The following is an 18,839-nucleotide window of genomic DNA, read 5'->3' as shown; positions in this document are numbered from 1 at the left end:
GGATTTGAGCAAAGAAAGTTGTCATGTTATTGTCATTTTGCTTATTTGTTAAGAAGTCGTATAGATGCAAAACTTCTTACTTTGATAGGTCAGTATGCTCGACGTGATTGAAGCAATGTAGTTAGACAGCTCGACGTGATTTAATGGGACTGTCGCTTCGTTTTTTCATAATTGTCATTCTTCTTCTTCCAAGTTCCTGTTTTTCTTTGTTTCCATTGGTGCTTCCAAGATTTTCAGGCATTCTTTGTTACGTTTTTTGCCACTTCAATTTTAAGGTGGGTGTTTTTTCTTCTTCTTTCTCTCTGTATGCATTGTTGCTTTTTTCTCTGCTTTATTCTTTGTGGCTTTGTTACATGCTAGTGATTCCTTTTTTGTTGATCTTTTATTTATAAAGAATGTTTCTGAATTTCTGAGAATGTCTCCATGAAGATTGTTAGTTTGAAGGTACTTAGTAATTATAAATTATTGTTTCTGGCAAGATGATGTTTGTTGCTGTGAGTGCTTAATCTTTGTTATTGTATATGATTTTTTTGGGTTTACCTTGCCCCTAAGGGGTGCTGTTGTTGCCTTTCCTTTCTCTTAGAATCTTGATGAAATGAGAGGATTTTGTCATTATTATGATGATCTCCACTTCTAAATCTTGAATCAGATGGTGTGTGTCTATTTTATTGTTGGTCATCCGCCATTTGTCAAAGATTAGACTCGGTCCCTGACAATGATGCCAATACTCTGAAGTAATACTTGAAACCAAGGTAATGTGATTTTAGACATGAGGTTCATATTCTTTTGGATGAAAGTTTCGACTTGTCCGCCGAGATAATGGATTTGTCCAACGCCCTCATCTGAACAGTGGTAATGAGTACTTGTAAAAAATTTTGATGATTAAATTAACAAAATCTTTAGACAAATTTAAATGAATTGTGATTGAGAAATTCCTGAATTTGATAATAGGTGATTGCACTCTCAATTCTCTTCATTTACAATAGTGGACAACTCCTCCGATATCTGGTGAGTTATCTCACATTAGAGTAATAAATGAATTAGTAATAAATGAATTAAGAGTAGTGCTAGGGAGTCAATGGCCTAAGTGTACAATGTGTACAATGGGCTAAACCTTTGGTCCATGAATAAAATGAACATCACCCACACTATCCAGAATAACCATCCGAATACCAGGGATAATAAACATCTCATGTCATAAAATCACTCATCCTAAAAACTTAGGTTAATTTTGGAGTTCACCAAAGATCGAACCCTTGACCTTTCGAATCTAGAATTCTAATACCATGTCATGAACCCACTCATCCCAAAAGCATAACCTAACGGGACAATGTAACACTAATACTCATATCTCTAATACTTCCTAAACCTCCATTGTACACATTGTACGCTTAGACCATTGGCTCCCTATACTTTTCCATGAATTAAAGACAAATATCTAAGATAGTGGGTTAACAAAATCTTACTTATCATCCAAGTCAGGTCGAGTATGGTTCACAAAACCCATGCCTCAAGTAAATCAAGTAGATCAACCCATGTGGTTAACTAGCACAATTTGTGTAAATCTATTATATTTTTTCTAGATTTCTTGCTGAAGTGAATATTTATTTGAACCATGATTTTGGATCATGGTATAAACCGTATCTATAAAAAATAAACTTCATTTGACCAAAGTACCGAATGGTTAATTTTAGAATTAACTTCATTAAATATTTTTCAAATTATTTTTTTTATCGTCTTCAACTTTTTAACTTCTAAACCCATCTCAAGCCTTTAGTCCTTGCTACCACCATTACCCAACCTTTATAACATTAGCGATAAAATTAATAAGATTAAAAAGTAATATTTAAGGATAAAATTGTAATAAAAATCAGTGTTTTAGGTTTAATATCTATAACAAAATGCTAAATACTTATATTGTGTCGTAGCGTGAGGGTACCTTTTAAAAATTTGTGCTCACTGCAGAGCCTAATGGCTTGTAAAGAGGTAAGAAAAAAAAATTGGGAAGAGCAGGGGGGGGGGGGGGGGTTTACAAATATTTTAAAACTGAAAACTGATTAAAGTTACAGCCAACCTGATCAACGACTAAGTAACTGGGGCCTAAAGCGGCCGACTTTGCCTTGCATTCCACTGCTCATTTTCCAGCAATGACAATGTGCAGTTTGCCTATGACCACGTGCTAAAAAAGCTGATGGATGGTTTTAAATTGCACCTACAATGGTGGTTGTGGTAGTGACGTGCTGTGAAAATTGGGATTAAAATGGTATACATAGTAAAGGTTGCAATTTCCGCTACGGTTCCAATGCAGTTAATGGCTAAACAACAATCTTGTGCCACATTGGTTACTTGAACCAAACTCCCAACTTCTTGTCAGAAACCTTCGGTAAGTGCAAAAGTTCGACCAGCTAGAGGAGGTGGCAAACCAGTTACAGCTTCTTCAATTTCCTGCATAGCATATGCAGCACAAAGATATAGCAACATTCTCCCAGGATCCCAATCACAAAGATCAGTGCTTTGAGAGGTTGAATATATTATTTTCAAGATTAAAGGTAGCATCTTACCTCCACGGTGTAACGTGCTGAAAAGTGAATCAAGAGGATTGCTCTGTTCTTAAACCGTTCGGCATAACCAATTATCTGGAAAACAACAGTCATAATAAATAAATTGCCACTGAAATTTACATGATGCATTGACTGCTTTTTGATGCAGTATATAGCATACCTCAGACAGATGCGTGTGTCCATAATCTTTGGCATGCTCCACAGTGATTGAATTGTTCACGAAGGTACACTAAAAGAGAAAAGGAGAAAAGCCAGAATTAGTTCATTGAGGTTGCAAAACTACAATCTAACACTAATGTTGTCGCACAATGAATTGTAAACATTTTGCTATTCTATAACTTTGTCATATAAGCATGGTTTTGTAGGTGTCTATTTCTTCTTACATTACCATCTAAACTTAACCATTTATCAATAGTGCTTCTAGAAACTGTTCCATTTATATTTATTTTCCTCACTAATTACAATCACCAACCCTCACTAATTACCATCACTAACTACACATCATATATTATTTTTTATTTGCTCACTCATCATCACTCTTAAATCATGGCCACAATGTTTCAACATTAAACTTCTATAAGTAACACTTACTACACTTGAGTTATTTCATCCGATGATACATTCGAAGATTCGTATTGGTATTACTGTAGAAATTTAAAGTTCGTATTACATATTTATAAAAGTTTCAGTTCATTGTTATTAACTTTTGAGAGAAGCGAATTCTCAAACTTTTTCCAACAATAGATGAGTTTACACAACATTATTCCAACTAGGAAACCAGCTTGTTCGGTTAATAACTGACAAACAAAAAGAATCCAAACATAGTCCTTTTCATCCAGAGAGAAAGAAAAAGAGAACGTTAGTTGAATGGAAAAATTAGGTTACAAACTCTTTCCAAATAACATATACTTGTATTTATTTTTATTCATTCTAAATAAATATTATTTTTCTTTCATTCTATGCAAGATTACTAAATTTATCATTAAACCAACACATACTTTCTTTGTTTCAAATAGAAAAAAGTATTATATAATATATACTACTATTTTTCAAAAAAATATATATCCATCTTAATCTACACATTACATGGGTCTAAGTCCAATCCATAAAGAATTATGAAACCTAACACACAACATATTCAATGATTTATAAGTTTAAACATGTTGGATAGATATCTCGTTCACCTCTATGACAAGAATTCTAGCCCGCAAAACATCAGTGTTACTTTCATCAACTATGAAATCTGACATGGTGTCTCCCGTGAATGCGACCTCAGGTTCTGTCAAAGTGTATGTTATCTGCCAAGAACCAAGCTTGATGATTAGCATGCAAAGTGAAACCAAAAGATATAACAGATGATCCACCACAACTTCTACCACAAATAGAGTGCAGTTGAACTTTTCACCAAACTTCCATGTAAATGATGCATGGATTATAAACAATATTCTTAAGCACAAAAATTAATTTAGAGAATCTGGCTCAAACCAAGAATAGAAAATGGTATCTATGATTTATACTATACCGCAAACTGTTGGTATCAGTGTATCTCAGTAACAATAACATGGATTTACTGAGGAAATGTAGAAAAAATCTTAGGAAAACAAATACAGATAGTTCCTGGTATTCAAGGGGATCTGGTTTCTCCCCACAAGTTCATTTCCTTTTATACTGCTCCTAAAGAATCAAACTTGCCATCAACCCAATCTACCCATGAGTTGGTAGGTTGTTAAAATTTGAACCCACACATTGCATAACACTCCTCTTCCTCGTACAATGGCCCACACAAGCTACAGAAAGCTCAGTGCTTATGAGAATAAAAAATACTGAACAACAAATAACGACTCATTTGCCAATGTACTGCAAGAATATAACCACACTAAGTAATATGTAGTTCACCATTTTGAAGTTTAAGACCAAATATAAAAAATACAAACATTATGTTAATAGTCAGCTACAAGTTATAACCTCCTCCCTGGCCATGGCCACCAATCACCATTCCATTTTGTGTGCATTTCATTCTTCTTATCAAATACAGATTAACAAAAGATACGGAAAAAATACCAAACAATTGGGACAGATAGAGCACCATTAAAACTGCAACAATGTACATGTTTCGAATTGTTGACAGTAGAATAGTGAATACTGACCTCCACACCCGAAGACTTCAAATTCTTGATTTCATTTCCGGAAAGACCAATGTACTCTGGTTTAAGTTTCTGCCTTACATAGTACAGTATATAACCCTGCCCCAAAAGAGTGCATATTAATTAGATTAAATGCATATTAAGTTTCTGTCTTACATCAAAATGCTTTTGGTTTCGTAGAAAGGGTGTTGCTAAAGGTCGTTCAAAATTTATCTGGTGAATATGGTGACAAATGGAAGTTTGATAAACATAATTTTTAAAGCTATTTTCAAGACTTAAATTAAAACATAGATGATTTTAACTTAAAAATAAACAGCTTTAAAACTTCAAATATCGAGAGGATCAAGTAAGAGATTACAAAATAATAAAGCCTTTCAAAAATCATCTGCTATAGTGCCTCTCGGAATTGCCAATGGCACATAAACTGCAATGAGAAAGCATTATCAAAACAGCTACCCTCAGAGTGCACCAGAACCTAAAGCTACATTTTTTAAACAATGCCCTAGTCTATAGCACTAAGGAATATATAGCTTATGACTCGAGCAGCAATTGCTGGTCGGGTACCTGGCTGGATATAACATGGTAAGTCCGAAATGCTTTTACTTTAAGATCTTTTCTCAAATAAAACTCCTCTCCTGCAAATGTAAGCCATGTATTAGCAACTACTGCACATGATTGGAATAACTCAAAACCTTGGATCTTAGTTGCATAAGTTTGATTGAAATTAACCATTACCTACATCTAACCCAATCAAGTTGTGCTTGAGCTCTGAATGGTCCATTTTCCTATGGACTTCAAAGAGTTTCTCTACATCCTCTTTTACTGAAATTGGTACAATAATTGTTGGTGGCTTCATACGGTACAGGCCACGTGTGGCAACATACATCGGTAGTCCTCCCTGATAAAACATTTGTATGTCACAAGACAGAAGTTCAACAACAAATTAATTCAGCCATACATTCACTAGATAAAACCCCGATGCAAAATATTAGCATAAAGGGCAGCTTGCTGCACAAGCATCCCCGTTAATGCAGGGTTTGGGGAAGGGCCGCACCGTGTAATGTACGCAGCCTAACGTGATAATTACATCAGTGGCTGCTTCCACGGTTTGAACCTGTGACCCCCGTGACTTTGAAATCACACAGAGACAACTCAATTGGTTTTTCCAAGGCTCCCCTTCAAAGTATTAGCTTAAACAATAAACAAAAAATTATTCATATGCTGGTTTGATAATATTATCACAATGTGATACATGTGCAACAAAATTCCAAACAGGATCTCATGCATGCATTATGCACAAAGAAGACTAACTATGTGATCCATGTGCGCATGGGAGATCAACAGAAAGTCTTGGGAAACGGCGCGAGGTGGGCAGCGACCGATGTCGAAAGCTACTTTAAGAGTGGGAAATATGATGCAAGTTTCATGGCCTCCAATGGACAGACCCCCAACTGGGTATCCCTCAATATTCAGATCCTTTGCTTTCTTTGAAGAATTTGGCTGCTCATTTTTTGGCTCCATAAACAATAACTGATATAACAGAAAATAAGAAAATCATAAGAGGAAGTAACATGAGATCAGAACAAATTAGTATAGGAACTAGAACCATTAACTTAAAAGAAGATAAGAAATAGAAGCCTAATCACAGAGTAACTTAAAAGTATACAAGCGCATGATTCAAATTCAAATGAAATAGTATTAATCTGTTAAACAACACCGTAATAGTCTATTAGAGGCACAATATGCACATAACATAATTGACAATCCAAATTAAAAAAAAAAAAAAAAACACAACACAGTGACACACATTTAATCTTATTCAAACACAACAATCACAAAGGGAGTATGAACACCTACGTGCCGTTTCCGTAGTCGTGGAGCTTTTGGGTCTAGCAGCTGTGGCGGTGGCCGGAAGTGTGCAAGCCTTTTTTTTCAGTTTTTTTTTTTTTTTGGGTATTGAGTGTGCAAGAGCCTCTATTTTAGTACTTGGGACTTATGTTGGTTCTTGGTTGGGCCATTGGGGGAAGACGGGATTGATTGATGAAAAAGAGTAATATTTAGAAAAATCACTAAGACTTTTTTTTTTTAAGTTTCTCAAGGTTGTAAGAACCGAACCAGTCAAATAACTGGTTTAATAGTCCAACCAAGATCGAATCGTAGTTAAACCGATTTAATTAAATATAAAATAAATTATTAACAATTCAAAATATAATTTTAAATATTTAAATTCAATGATTTTTAAGCTAATGAAATTCAAAATTTTATAATTTCACATAATAACTAGTCCATAATTTATTATTAAAAATCACAAACAAATTCAAATATCAAAATTTATAACTAAAACAAAAAAATCAAAAATCACATAAATAACAAACACAAACTTACCCAGAAACTCATCACATCAGCAACAAAAATTCAGAATCACAAAAAAATTCTAATTAAAGTAATCAGCAAACATTTGAAAACACAAACTTACACAAGAAATTTCTAATTAGCTTCTCCAATATTCTGGCAACAAGCATCAAGAATCACATCCGCATATGAACCAATCTCAGCAACATTTTTTCCAAGATGTCCAAAACAAACCATCCCCTGCCCCTGAAAATCGAATAAGGGAAAGAGATTTACCAATGATTGACCAACTTCTATTTTAACATTCAAACCTTCTAAACAGTTCTCCTAAAAAATTAGTACAGCCTCAAAGAAGAAACTACAAGTCTAAAACCCAACTTCATGTTTCAGTTGCAGTTACAACAACAGCATACCTTCACCTCCGGCGACCAATGATCAATGGCACTCAGCGAACTAGGAATCACAAATCCCCAAAAGAGGATAATAACCTATGACAACAAAACCAATTCAAACCCCTGAATAGCTCAATTCTCAGTGCATCACAACCGGACAAAATAGAACCAAGGTTCATTCTTTTATCTTCCCCTTTGTGGTTGAACAACAATCAAATCTCTGTAACACTAGTTGCTCCGGAGAAACAAACCATACTCTAAATGAATCATATTAAAACGTAAGTAGCACCCTTTTGTACAAAATGCGCTTTACAATTAAAAAAAAAAAAGAACATGATTTTGCCAATTATGCTGAATTCAATTGATACTCAATTTAACCTTTTCGAACTGCAATCTGAGAGGCCACGTTGGCGATTGCAAGGCTTCTGAGAAGGAGGAGTCGAGGGGAGGGAGACGGCGACAACAACGTCTACCAAGTGGCTGGAAGGTGACGATTGCGATGGCACAAAGACAAGAGCGAGGAAAGCAAAAACGGACAAGCTTATAGTAGGAAGAGTCTCACTAAAACACAACCAAATCAAAAATTTGTGCTTTTTTAGAATAAGCTAGTGCCAAAGCTAAAGCCAATTCCCCACTCCTCCTAACTAAAAAGCTGCTTACACAACCACAAATAACTATTGCGTGAGTCATAGACTTTGGATCAGCCCCAAACCAATACCCACCCGCTTCCGGACCCCGTTTGCACATCTAAATTGAAAAAAAAATGTTATCTTTCAGATTCTGAGATGCAGGGAAATAAAGAGTCTCCAAATAGTACCTACCAACTGACCAAATATTCTGGTTTGAATCAGAAATGTGAAACATAATCTATCTCATTACATAACTGCTCTTCTCTCTTCTAGCTAGAAAATAAAAAATTTTGGTTCAAATTTTCAATACACCAAGCAAATTCATCATTTTCTTTAAGCCTTGCAAAGACTCTTCTAAATGTGAGAGTTCTTGTTCTTAGAACAATCAAAACAGTCTTTTTGAGATAATCGGTATTTGATATCCAACAATTGAACCTATAACTTGGTTAGCTGATAGAAGTAATATAAGCATGTTTAAAGGCTTGTTTTTTTGAAATAATAATAAGAGACTTCAAAGAGAGAGAGGAAGGGGGGAGAGGGAGAGAGAAAGAAGGGGGGGGGGGGGGAAGGGTGTTTCTTACAATGAGCAATTGCTAACGTTAAATTATTAATATGTATAAGCAAATCCAACTTCAACAGCTTTGCCTCACTTCGTTTTCTTTGGGGTACATTATGACAATGAAGCTTGAATCTAAACTACTCCTAGTGGCTCACCTGTTAGGTTTGCTTCACTTTCATTATACAAGAAAAAACACTATATATTATATAACCTTCTGTTAAAATAAAATAAAATAAAATAAAATGGTACTAAAAAGTCTCTTAATTATTCAACCTTTTTCCCTTAACTTAGCTATGGGTACATATATAACACATGGTTCCTTTGCACCCTTTGCTCTGTGGTTTTGAACTTCAATTAATTTAACCTTCATGCTATCTAGTTTAGTCTTCAATTTGCTAAGTCTTTCAAATTCCAACTCTGCTGCCTTAGAGTCTCCTCCAAACACAAATTCCATCTTTCTTTTCTTTTCTTGTAACAGCTTCTTCAAGCCAACATCATCACTCTCTTCTTCCAAGTCCTGAAAAGATAATGTGAAAATTTTCGAATTATGGTCCTTCTTCAAGCCAACATCATCAAGGCATCTATGCTTGTAAGAGGTAATCCAATCCAATCCAATTCAATTAAAACCATTAAACCGATTAGAAGTGCAAAAATTTGGATTGAATTTGATCTTACTTTTAACATACTACATGGATTGGATAGAATTTCAGATTTGATTTTCAACAAAATCTTTACTTTCATCTTATTATACACTCAGTTTTTTGCTTTGCCAGAGTTTGTTTGTGCAGAAAGTTACTTCCAAAGCACCAAAATGCATAATGTGAGATTTGTGAGAATAGGTAAGTACCTTGTTGCCATTTTCTGCTGTCTTAGCAGGAGATATTTCCGGTTGCCTTTTTTTCCAAATACTGCCAGATGACTTCACTTTCTGTCTATCGGTAACACCGTTACCATTATTCGGTGAATGAACCATTGCATTTAGAGGCCATTGATTTCTGCAAAATCTCATCTTCGTCCACATTTTGTAAACTGGAACCCTTCGAGGTCTTACACAACAAACTCAAAGGCAGCTCTCCTCCTTCGACTTGATGCAGAACAAAACTGACTCATGTCAGAGTTATTACAAATTCAAACTAGTATCCTATAGCATAACATGATACTAAATCCTTAAGTCTTCATAAGCTTAATGTTCCGAGAACAATTCAAGGTTTGACAACATCCTAGTTTACACTTCACTGCAAATTTATCAGTGCCTCTAGAAAAAGTCATCAATCACAATTTGTCCTACTTCTTACTCTCAGACAACTATTCAAATCAAGTGTCATTGTTGCATCCTGGTGAAAATATTTGCAGCATATTAAGATAAACTGTTCCTGGTGAAAATATTTGCTGCATATTAACATAAATGTAATAATGGATTAATTAACCAATAGTATTAGATTGATTTTAAATTATATGGGTCATTTCCTTTGGTGTCTAAATTATATGTACCATTTATTAATATTATAAGCATGCTTCATCAAGCCATTACACCCTATACCGATATTTGTCCAATTTTCCCACTATCAAATTCAACACTTTTACCATATTGTCGCTGAATGAATTTGTTCAACGTATGAATCACATTTAACTAATCCTTTGTTGGATTCTCATGCCCCTATTCCAATCATTATTTTTGGTTTAGAAAAAAAAAAATCACGTGAAGAGGACTCAGCCTAGGAAGAGACCAAGAAATATGTTCACCTTCCACAAATTCCATTGTCACTTTAAACGCAAGGGAAACAAGAAATATGTCCACCTTTCGCAGATTCAGTTAACATTTTAAATGCAAGGAAACCCTGTACTGTATCAAATAAAACTTATTTAACCATCTAAGCGCTGAAATACATTGAAGGCAACAGCATTGTTAAGCCTTGATTATTCAGATTTTCAAACAAAATGATTATGCAAGCCGATCATCTCCAACTCAACAACCAGGAACCTGCAAATGCAGAAATCAATTAAGTCATATATCAACAACCACATCAAAAAAATAAAAAGATAAAAAATAAACACGTCATGAAACTATTGAGATTCAAAACATAATCATCTGCGCAAACAGAACGTTTTGAACTTTGGACACAGCGAGGGCTCTGCTACACTATGAAGTTCTGATACACAGTCAGTTCTTATCATTTATCCCACACTATAGTAAGTATTTAAAAAATAACGCATTTCAGCCCCCCACCGATTTCATTGTCATGTCATGTTAAGTATAACATTCCATAAATATTTCTAACTAGCTTGTCTATACCCAATAAAAACTTCTAAATCTGAAAATTTTGGAGCAAACAGAAGGATCAAAGAGAACCGGTGATTTGTGAGTTGGACAACTAAAAGTGCTGCACCCTTTATTGGAAAGAAACGGCAAACAATGTTATTAAACAGCATCATAGTTAATATGTAAATTCCGAACCCTAAACAACATGCCCATAATTTCAAACACAGAGGAGGAAGAGTCATACAGCAGCTAAAACTAAAAACGTGTGCTAGGAAAATATCACAAATTGTGTATTTTGGTACAATTATAGCTCAACCAATCATCTGCACGAATAAAATAATATCAATTGTTTAGTACAACTATTTATAAGTCCACAAACACATGAAACATCAGTAATAAATTCTAATAGAAAGACATGGCCTCCAAAAGTCAAAATGCACCATCATATCAAAACTAAGTATAACTCTATTCTCATACACAATTGCAGCAACGGATCATCATCAATCACCATTCAATTTAAAACAACACCCTCATCTGCAGTTCCCAAAGGGTCAAAAGAATTTTGTATATAGCAAACAGCTAAACAAAGCTAACAACTGCTCACAAAAAATCATTTCAAGATGGAATGACAAAAAATACAGAAACTTTTGCAAGATGCTCCATTTCCCACTAATCCAAGGTGAGAACTTTCACTTATTAAGTTATTATCACAACAAAACCTCCAAAAAAAAAAAACAGCCAACAATTCCTTCCACAAATTTTATCATTTCAAGCACTACCCAAACAGGCATGGATCATAATGCAATCCTGATTACTACACCTCAAACTCTCAAAGACATATAACATATCACCAAACTGAAAACACACCGAACAAGCAATCCAAACAAAGAAAAAGTAGTAGTACTCAAATTTGATAACATATCAATGTAAATTTCACCACATCAAAATCCAATCCACCACTGCATCTTTGACTCTTGAGATGCTTGCTGATAGAAAAGGTCAGAAACTTCCACTAATCTATCCAAGTCCGGCATTGACTAGCACAGTAAGAATCCTCTTCAATCACACTTTACCAAAATCAAACCCTAAGGCTTGTAGTTAATTCTACAAATACATCTCACCCACGGAAATTATCCCCATTTCTACCCACATATAAAGCACCTAACACAATCAACCCTAAAATTACCAACAACCAACCGAATTCTAGATCTATCTTCACCACAAACCCTAAAACCAAGAAAAAAGATTAAAAAGTACCGATTGGAGATCAATGGTGGGCGGCGGTGGAACTGTGTGCCTTAGCGAGGCGCTCGTGCTCGAGGTGCTCGTAGTGGCGGCGCTCCTCGGGAAGATTAACGAGGTAGGACAAAACCATGCCGCCGAAGCAAACATGGTAGAGTGGATCAGGAGAACTGGTTTCGATGTACTTGGTGTAGTAGTTATCCAAGCCACGGTTAAAGGAGTTCTTGATGTAATCGAGAGATAACTTGGGCTTGATGTAGTTGGGAAGCTCCTTCACCTTCAAACCCCTGATCTCGTTGACGAACTTCCTCAGCGCCATTTGGGATCCTCAAAAACCCTAGAAAATTGGGGGAGATTGAGAATAAAATGCTGATTCTTGATAATACTATTCTTTTGTGCTATCATTCTGTACTATTCTTGATAACATAATTCATAATAATACAAACAGAAAGTATGGGACAACAATTTAACTGAACAATTGCAGAGAGCATGAACCTCATTTTCAACAACAAATTCAACTATAATAATTTTTAGCGACAAAAGATTTATCTCAAGAGATGATTCACAGATTTACAACAAAAAAAAATTTAGATAAGTGATTATTTCAGCAAGACAACAATAGATTCAATCTCCAGTGATAGATAATAAATAACAAATTCAACATGATTTACAGATTTACAATAACAAAAATATGCACCAAATTCAAGGTTCAATAAACTCAGTAATATTTTCGGCAACAAACAAACTTAAAAGCTAAGTGATTATTTTGGCAAGTCAACATCAAATTCAAGGTTCATGATAATCAGTAACAAACTTCAGCAACACATTCAACTTTCAACAACAAATTACTTTCAGCAACAAAATAAAAGTGCAGTGATGCAGCAACAAAATTGAAACAGAAAGAACAGGGGAGCTCACCAAATCGGGTTGCGCGAAGAAAGATGACGGCGAAGGAGAAGCTGATGGCGAGGGAGAATCTGACGTCAAGGCTCGAAGCAAGAAGACGACACTGAAGACCAGCCCACCGGGATCTGTTGCCTCTGCTACCGGCGACGAAGAGCGCAGCTGCGCAGGGAAGGGAGAGATCGAGACCAGGTGCGAGACAGAAACCGTGAGAAGCAAGAAGACGACGACCACCACCACCCGAGGGACCAGATGCAGTTCCGTCTGCTTCTGCCACCGGCGAAGCTAGCGCAGGGAAGGGAGAGCTTGAGCTGACGAGAGCTTGACAGACCGGAGACGAGAGGTGAGAGACCGGAGATGAGACGAGCTGACGAGAGCTTGAGCTCGTGGGAGAAACTGAGAGAGAGTTTGAGAGAGGAGATAGCGTTGGGCTGCCGGTGATCTTCCGCAATTAGGCTCCGTTTGGTTCATATATATTACGAGACACAGACACCAAAAAGATAGACATTAAACACACATACAAAATTTGTATATATGAATTGTGTTCGGGAAAAATAAAGAATAAGACACGTATATTTCAAAAAATTTGAATTATTTTTCGTTCAACCACAAGTTTTATTATTATTGTATATTTATTACTTCAAATACTGTATATCATTATTATTAAATTTTTATTTTTTTAATATTTTTTATTTCTTCTAATATCATTTTAAATTATCATTCAAATATTAAATATATAATTTTTTAAAAAAGATAAAAAATTAAAGTTTAGAATTTATTAAAGATTAATCAAAATTTAAATAAATAAAAAATTAAATATATAATTTTTTCTTGAAGAAAATAGAAGGATAAATTTGGTTGTAAAATCTAAAAGAGGAAGAGAAAAAAAGTTTGGGGAGATAAAAGGACAAATCTTAAAAATTCAATAAGGATAAAAGAATAAAAAATCAATGTCTCATAAGTTGTGTTTCAGTGTCTCACCAAATTGGAAGTACACAAATTTATTGTCTCCGTGTCCATCCATATCCTGTTGTGTCCTTCGAAAATCTGTGTCTCACCAAACCAAACAACAGACATGTGTGTCTATGTCAATGAGATGTGGACATCAACCAAACACTACCTTAGAGCTTCAGAAAGAAAAAGGCGGCCCAGGAGGGGGGCGGGAGGATGGAACGGTTCATTGAAAAAAAAAACATGACACTGTTCGGGTCAAATAAACCGGTCGAGTCGCCGTTTTGATGAAAATCGATTGGATCCATCCGAATTTCAACAGGTTTGATGCATGATTGGTACAACGAGTGATTCGACTCGACCAAATAATTGGATAACTGAATTTTTGGTCAAATTGACCAGATCGAACCGGATTTGATAACTATATTTGCTGGTTTTCCTCACATGGGTGGGTTTGTTGAATATATAACTCCACAATATGTGACCCAAATCCAATAATATGACCCAGTTTTCTACCTCATTTTTCTCTCAATTCTAGGAGAATCACAAAAATTGGGTTAATACTCAAAATCGTCCCTAAAAGATCACGCAATCTCCATTTTTGTCCCTGAATGATTTTTTTTAAATCACATTCGTCCTTTCGTTAACTTTCTCACACTACCGTTAACAATCTGCTGACCTGGAATGTGAAGTGGCAATATGAATTACACCTGGCATGCTGTGTGTGTTGCTAACGAGATATGTTTAGCAAAATGTATCAATTTAGTCCCTGAATCTCAATTAAATAAACCATAACTCCCATCTTCCCATGAACATGATGCATTGCTTGAGTGTTGTTGCAGATCCAACAGTTGTTGAGGGAGGAAAAAATCGATTTCGGTGCCATGATGAAGCGGAAATGGAGATCTCGGTGGTGGGTTTCCATCACACTCACATGGTAGCTATGCTTCGAGCTCGTCCATGCGAAGAAGAAGGAAAAACGTTGAGGAAACGAAAAACCTATTGTATTATCAACCATTGCAACTTTTTCTTCAGGTAAATAGTTCTATAGTTTAACTACTTCATACTTTATTGTATATGCTTTCTCATTCACTGATCAAATCCCATTAAGATGTAATTACAAAAAAGACCTTCCTTTTCTATCATTATGTTTTAGTCATTAAGATCTTCACTTTCTTATTTTCATGCTTTTTTTTTTCCGAAGAAGATTGATGCCTTTTTATTAGAAACTGCATAACATAAGCTAGTGCAAAGTTTCAAGATCCAAAAGTTTAATGCAATTAGTTCCAACTTATTACTTGTATGCTTAGCAACCATTTTGCTACTATAAGATAGAACACATCCAAATTAGGATAAAAATTAAAAAGAGCAAACAGACACTCACTCTATAATTGAAAAATTAACTGATTTAATGATACATGAAAATGTACAGCTTGCTTCATTTACAATATTGTCATGATTACATTTTAGCAAATATCTTATGTGTTTTTCATTTTGTGCATACTTTATAGGGAGTTAAGAAAAATACTCCTACCTTTAGCTTGGACAGAGTTGAAGAAGGTGAATATGTAGTTGATTTCCATGTCCAGTTATCCCTGTTACAAGTCTTCTACGTTTGTGTTGCCATTTTGCATGGCACTTCCACTTGTAGCCTTGTAGGGTGGGAGAAAAATCAACCATTATCTCAATGTAATTCACTGGAAATGCTTATGAGGAAAGATGCAGAGCTTTTTATGCAATCAAAGGAGAAGAACAAGACTTTACCTTATGTAATGATGCCACCCTTTTTTCCTGTTGCACGAGTATAACAGAAATGGGAGCTACAGATTCTACATATTTAAAGTATAAAGAGAGTTAGAGATAGAACAGAACAGAATGCACTGCTCCATGGGAGAAATCGAATTATTCTTTGTAGTAACTTAATTTTATTTATTCTATAATCTGTAAAATGTAAATAGAATAGAGTTAATTTTGTCCACAAACTTGTATTATAATGGAATAGTTAGAACTTAGAAAGGAAAAATGTGAAAATAGTAACCGTTTTTCTTTTGAAAATAGATGTCTATAATTGAAAAAGCATAACATGTTTGCAAAATAACACAATAAAAATAAAACTTCATCGCCGTTACCTTTACTTTATTACCTTTTGTATCTTATTTATATTAAGACTTCTTTATATATGATGGTGTAACTGATGCATAAATATATTTGATTAACAAATGTACTCATAATCTAAGTTGCCATTTATAAACTCTATTTTCAGTTTATAATAGTTTAACCATGATAACTAGAAACAAAAAATCTAGCAACCTAAAGCCATCATACCGCATTCACTTTCTCTTACTTGTACATATATGACATGCAAAGTAAAGCTCCTTCTAAGATTAAGTCCAAACTCTCTATCATTAACATTGTCAAATATTGCAAATTAATCACTGTCACTGTTGCTATAGATATATTAAGCCATAAATAGACTAAGTAATCAAACTAAGTAATCTTTGCATTGTCTTGCCATTGAAGGCTAATTGTTACATTGTCTTAAGGATAATTACCACAGCAAATTCATAAGGTTTTGCATAAGGATACAAACCTAAAAAGAAAGCTATACCAAAAGAGAATGGCACATACAACTTTCAAATTACAGATAACCACAATGTTTAATATGATACTTCATTTTACAAAATATCTCATCCTAACACCAGCTTAAGTATGCAGCTTGATTAGAATTAAAATAGAACATGTTAGACTACAGATTCATTCAGCCATTTCTGAGCACCTTCCTTGTAGTTTAATTTACAACCCCTGATTTGTTTAAAGTCTATCCACAACACCTGAATAAACAATCAAACAAAGCATTAGCTAATCAATTTGAAAAAACCTTTTCATAAGGGTTCTGGTATATACTACTTCAAAAAAAAAAAGCAAAGCCAATGTAGTTTAGTAATTAGTTGTTCAATTGAAAAGGATGAAAAATGTCAAGTTGCTGTTCCCAATTGTGCAAACAGGAACACACTAGATTCAACATAACCTTACATTATAAGTACAATACATACTAAAACACCAAATCCATATTTTAGATACAAGTTAAGTGAGAAATCCAGTTTAGCCAGAACTAATAGAACTGAAGCTATGAAATCTGGAAAAAATATTTGCTTAGCCATGTCTAAATATATCATAACTTCAGCTATATATGTAGAGAAAATTAAAATCCTTGTCCAAAATCCAAATGAACCAGTAGCGACAAGTTTAGATAATACAATACTTCGCCGCTTCTTATTTTTTATCCCTAGTCAGATTTTGAAAATTACCTAAAATAAAATTTAACAAAAACTAAAATTAACAATAACTGAAACAAGATCGATGAGAAGGAGAAAGCATATGTATCTCTCTGGTAGGATCAAAATTGGCGAGGCATCAAAGGATAGCTTCATATTTTTCAAAGGTCGTGGTGAAGGTGACTTCGCTGCTTCTTCCAACCACAAACTGCTTAAAGGTGCCGATCCTTCTTGCGTTCTTCATTTCATCCGCAAAGCCTGTTTGTTGAAGGGCAAAATAGACAAATCACCATTAGAATATGATGAACGAGCTAAGCTAAGATGAGATGAAGAAAAGAGGAGGATCTCTTTTAGATCATGTTCACAAATATTTTGAATCTCTTCTGGACAGTAAACGATGACGCATCAAGGCTTGGATGCCATTTAATCAAAACTGCGTCGTTTTGTTTGTGTGCTAAGCTGACAGTTAACAGAACACGTCAGCGAATGTTAGTCACCTTAACGACGGAGATGATGGAAGGCGTGAACATGTCGATTATTTTTTGGGGACGACTTTGATTAATTTTATCTTTCAGTGACAAAAATGGAGATCGAGGTATCTTTCAAGGACTATTTTGACTATTAACTCCACAAAAATTATATTGTCACTACTATTTTTATGAATTTAATTTTAATACATTATCAAATATAAAATAATTTTAGGTTAAATTACACAGTTGGTCCCTATACTTTTGGTGAAATTATAAATTAGTCTTTACACTTTAAAAGTTTGTAATTGGGTCCCTAAAGATAATTAAAATTTGTAATTTAGTACCCGCCATTCAAAAAGTGTTTGATTTAACAAAATATTCTCAGAATATTCTCTATTTTGAACATGTGACCTGCACATGTTTGCAATAGGGACCAATTTGCAACTTTAGTGAAAGTATGGAGACCAACTGTGTAATTTAACCATTTAAAAATGACCAAAAACTCCCTAGACTATCTGAATCCACCCTACCCCTCCCCAGCTCTCTCACTCTCACTTTCTCACTTTTCAAAATGGCACCCCAACCCCAACGCTCTCTGTCTCTCATCTCGACTCACCATCGTCGTGCCTCTCGCCTCCGTCACGACGCCGAATTCACTAATAAATTAAGTTACTACTTTTGTGTTGATTTGTTGCTATTTTTTCTTATACATTAAATTGTTCGCTTTGAGCATGCTTGGGATTGGAATTGTTCTCTTTCATTTATCGTCGGTGTTCAGTATTGGGATTGGAAGAGAAGAAAAAGTTGTCGGATGAGAGAAGCGAGATGGAGAAAGGAGGCGAGACCCGAGTCGTGAGCACAAATGCGGTAGATCCGGCGTAGCAATGGTGAACCGAGGTGAGAGATAGAGAGTGGTGGGGTTTGGGTGTCGTTTTAGAAAGTGAGAAAGTGAGAGTGAGAGAGTTGGGGAGGGACGGGGTAGGTTCAGATAGCTTAGGGAGTTTTTGGTCACTTCAAATGATTAAATTACACAGTTGGTACTCATACTTTCACTAAAATTACAAATTGGTCCCTGTTGTTAAACATGTGCATGTCACATGT

At 35.0% G+C, this 18,839-nt stretch overlaps 2 protein-coding genes across 6 annotated transcripts; both read right to left on the bottom strand.

Moving 5' to 3' along the window:
* Positions 1 to 1,845: 1,845 nt before the first annotated feature.
* LOC112796623 (tRNase Z TRZ1) lies at positions 1,846 to 8,662 on the bottom strand. Of its 5 annotated transcripts, none has more exons than XM_025839172.3 (11): positions 7,828 to 8,121; positions 7,471 to 7,706; positions 7,182 to 7,303; positions 6,017 to 6,235; positions 5,441 to 5,603; positions 5,270 to 5,340; positions 4,709 to 4,804; positions 3,746 to 3,859; positions 2,722 to 2,790; positions 2,562 to 2,636; positions 1,846 to 2,445 (listed from the first exon to the last, which is right to left on the bottom strand). In XM_025839172.3, the coding sequence occupies exons 4-11, from the start codon at positions 6,224 to 6,226 to the stop codon at positions 2,371 to 2,373; spliced, it is 873 nt and encodes a 290-aa protein (XP_025694957.1). In that variant the 5' UTR covers positions 6,227 to 6,235; positions 7,182 to 7,303; positions 7,471 to 7,706; positions 7,828 to 8,121; the 3' UTR covers positions 1,846 to 2,370. The 5 variants fall into 5 exon arrangements, with proteins under 5 accessions (XP_025694957.1, XP_025694956.1, XP_025694959.1 ...); XM_025839171.3 differs by having other exon boundaries at positions 7,471 to 7,545; positions 7,828 to 8,039; XM_025839174.3 differs by lacking the exon at positions 7,471 to 7,706 and having other exon boundaries at positions 7,828 to 8,662.
* Positions 8,663 to 10,371: 1,709 nt separating this feature from the next.
* LOC112796622 (uncharacterized) lies at positions 10,372 to 17,660 on the bottom strand. The gene is made up of 4 exons (XM_025839169.2): positions 15,758 to 17,660; positions 13,058 to 15,645; positions 12,155 to 12,476; positions 10,372 to 10,618 (listed from the first exon to the last, which is right to left on the bottom strand). Exon 3 carries the CDS (start codon positions 12,456 to 12,458, stop codon positions 12,165 to 12,167), a length of 294 nt encoding a protein of 97 aa, XP_025694954.1. The 5' UTR covers positions 12,459 to 12,476; positions 13,058 to 15,645; positions 15,758 to 17,660; the 3' UTR covers positions 10,372 to 10,618; positions 12,155 to 12,164.
* Between the last annotated feature and the right edge of the window lie 1,179 nt (positions 17,661 to 18,839).

Source organism: Arachis hypogaea, chromosome 4 (genome assembly GCF_003086295.3).
Source record: "Arachis hypogaea cultivar Tifrunner chromosome 4, arahy.Tifrunner.gnm2.J5K5, whole genome shotgun sequence".
In the NCBI taxonomy this organism is placed as follows: domain Eukaryota; kingdom Viridiplantae; phylum Streptophyta; class Magnoliopsida; order Fabales; family Fabaceae; genus Arachis; species Arachis hypogaea.
Note: the sequence above shows the minus strand (reverse complement) of the source record. Positions and strands in the feature narration are given on the sequence as shown.

Coding starts and splice junctions, on each gene's coding strand:
- LOC112796622 (XM_025839169.2), bottom strand. CDS start 12,458: ATGGCGCTGAGGAAGTTCGTCAACGAGATCAGGGGTTTGAAGGTGAAG.
- LOC112796623 (XM_025839174.3), bottom strand. CDS start 6,226: ATGGAGCCAAAAAATGAGCAGCCAAATTCTTCAAAGAAAGCAAAGGAT. Junction 4,805..5,269: donor ACCATGTTATATCCAGCCAG/GTACCCGACCAG, acceptor CTTTTGGGGCAG/GGTTATATACTGTACTATGT. Junction 2,446..2,561: donor CAGCACGTTACACCGTGGAG/GTAAGATGCTAC, acceptor TATGCTATGCAG/GAAATTGAAGAAGCTGTAAC.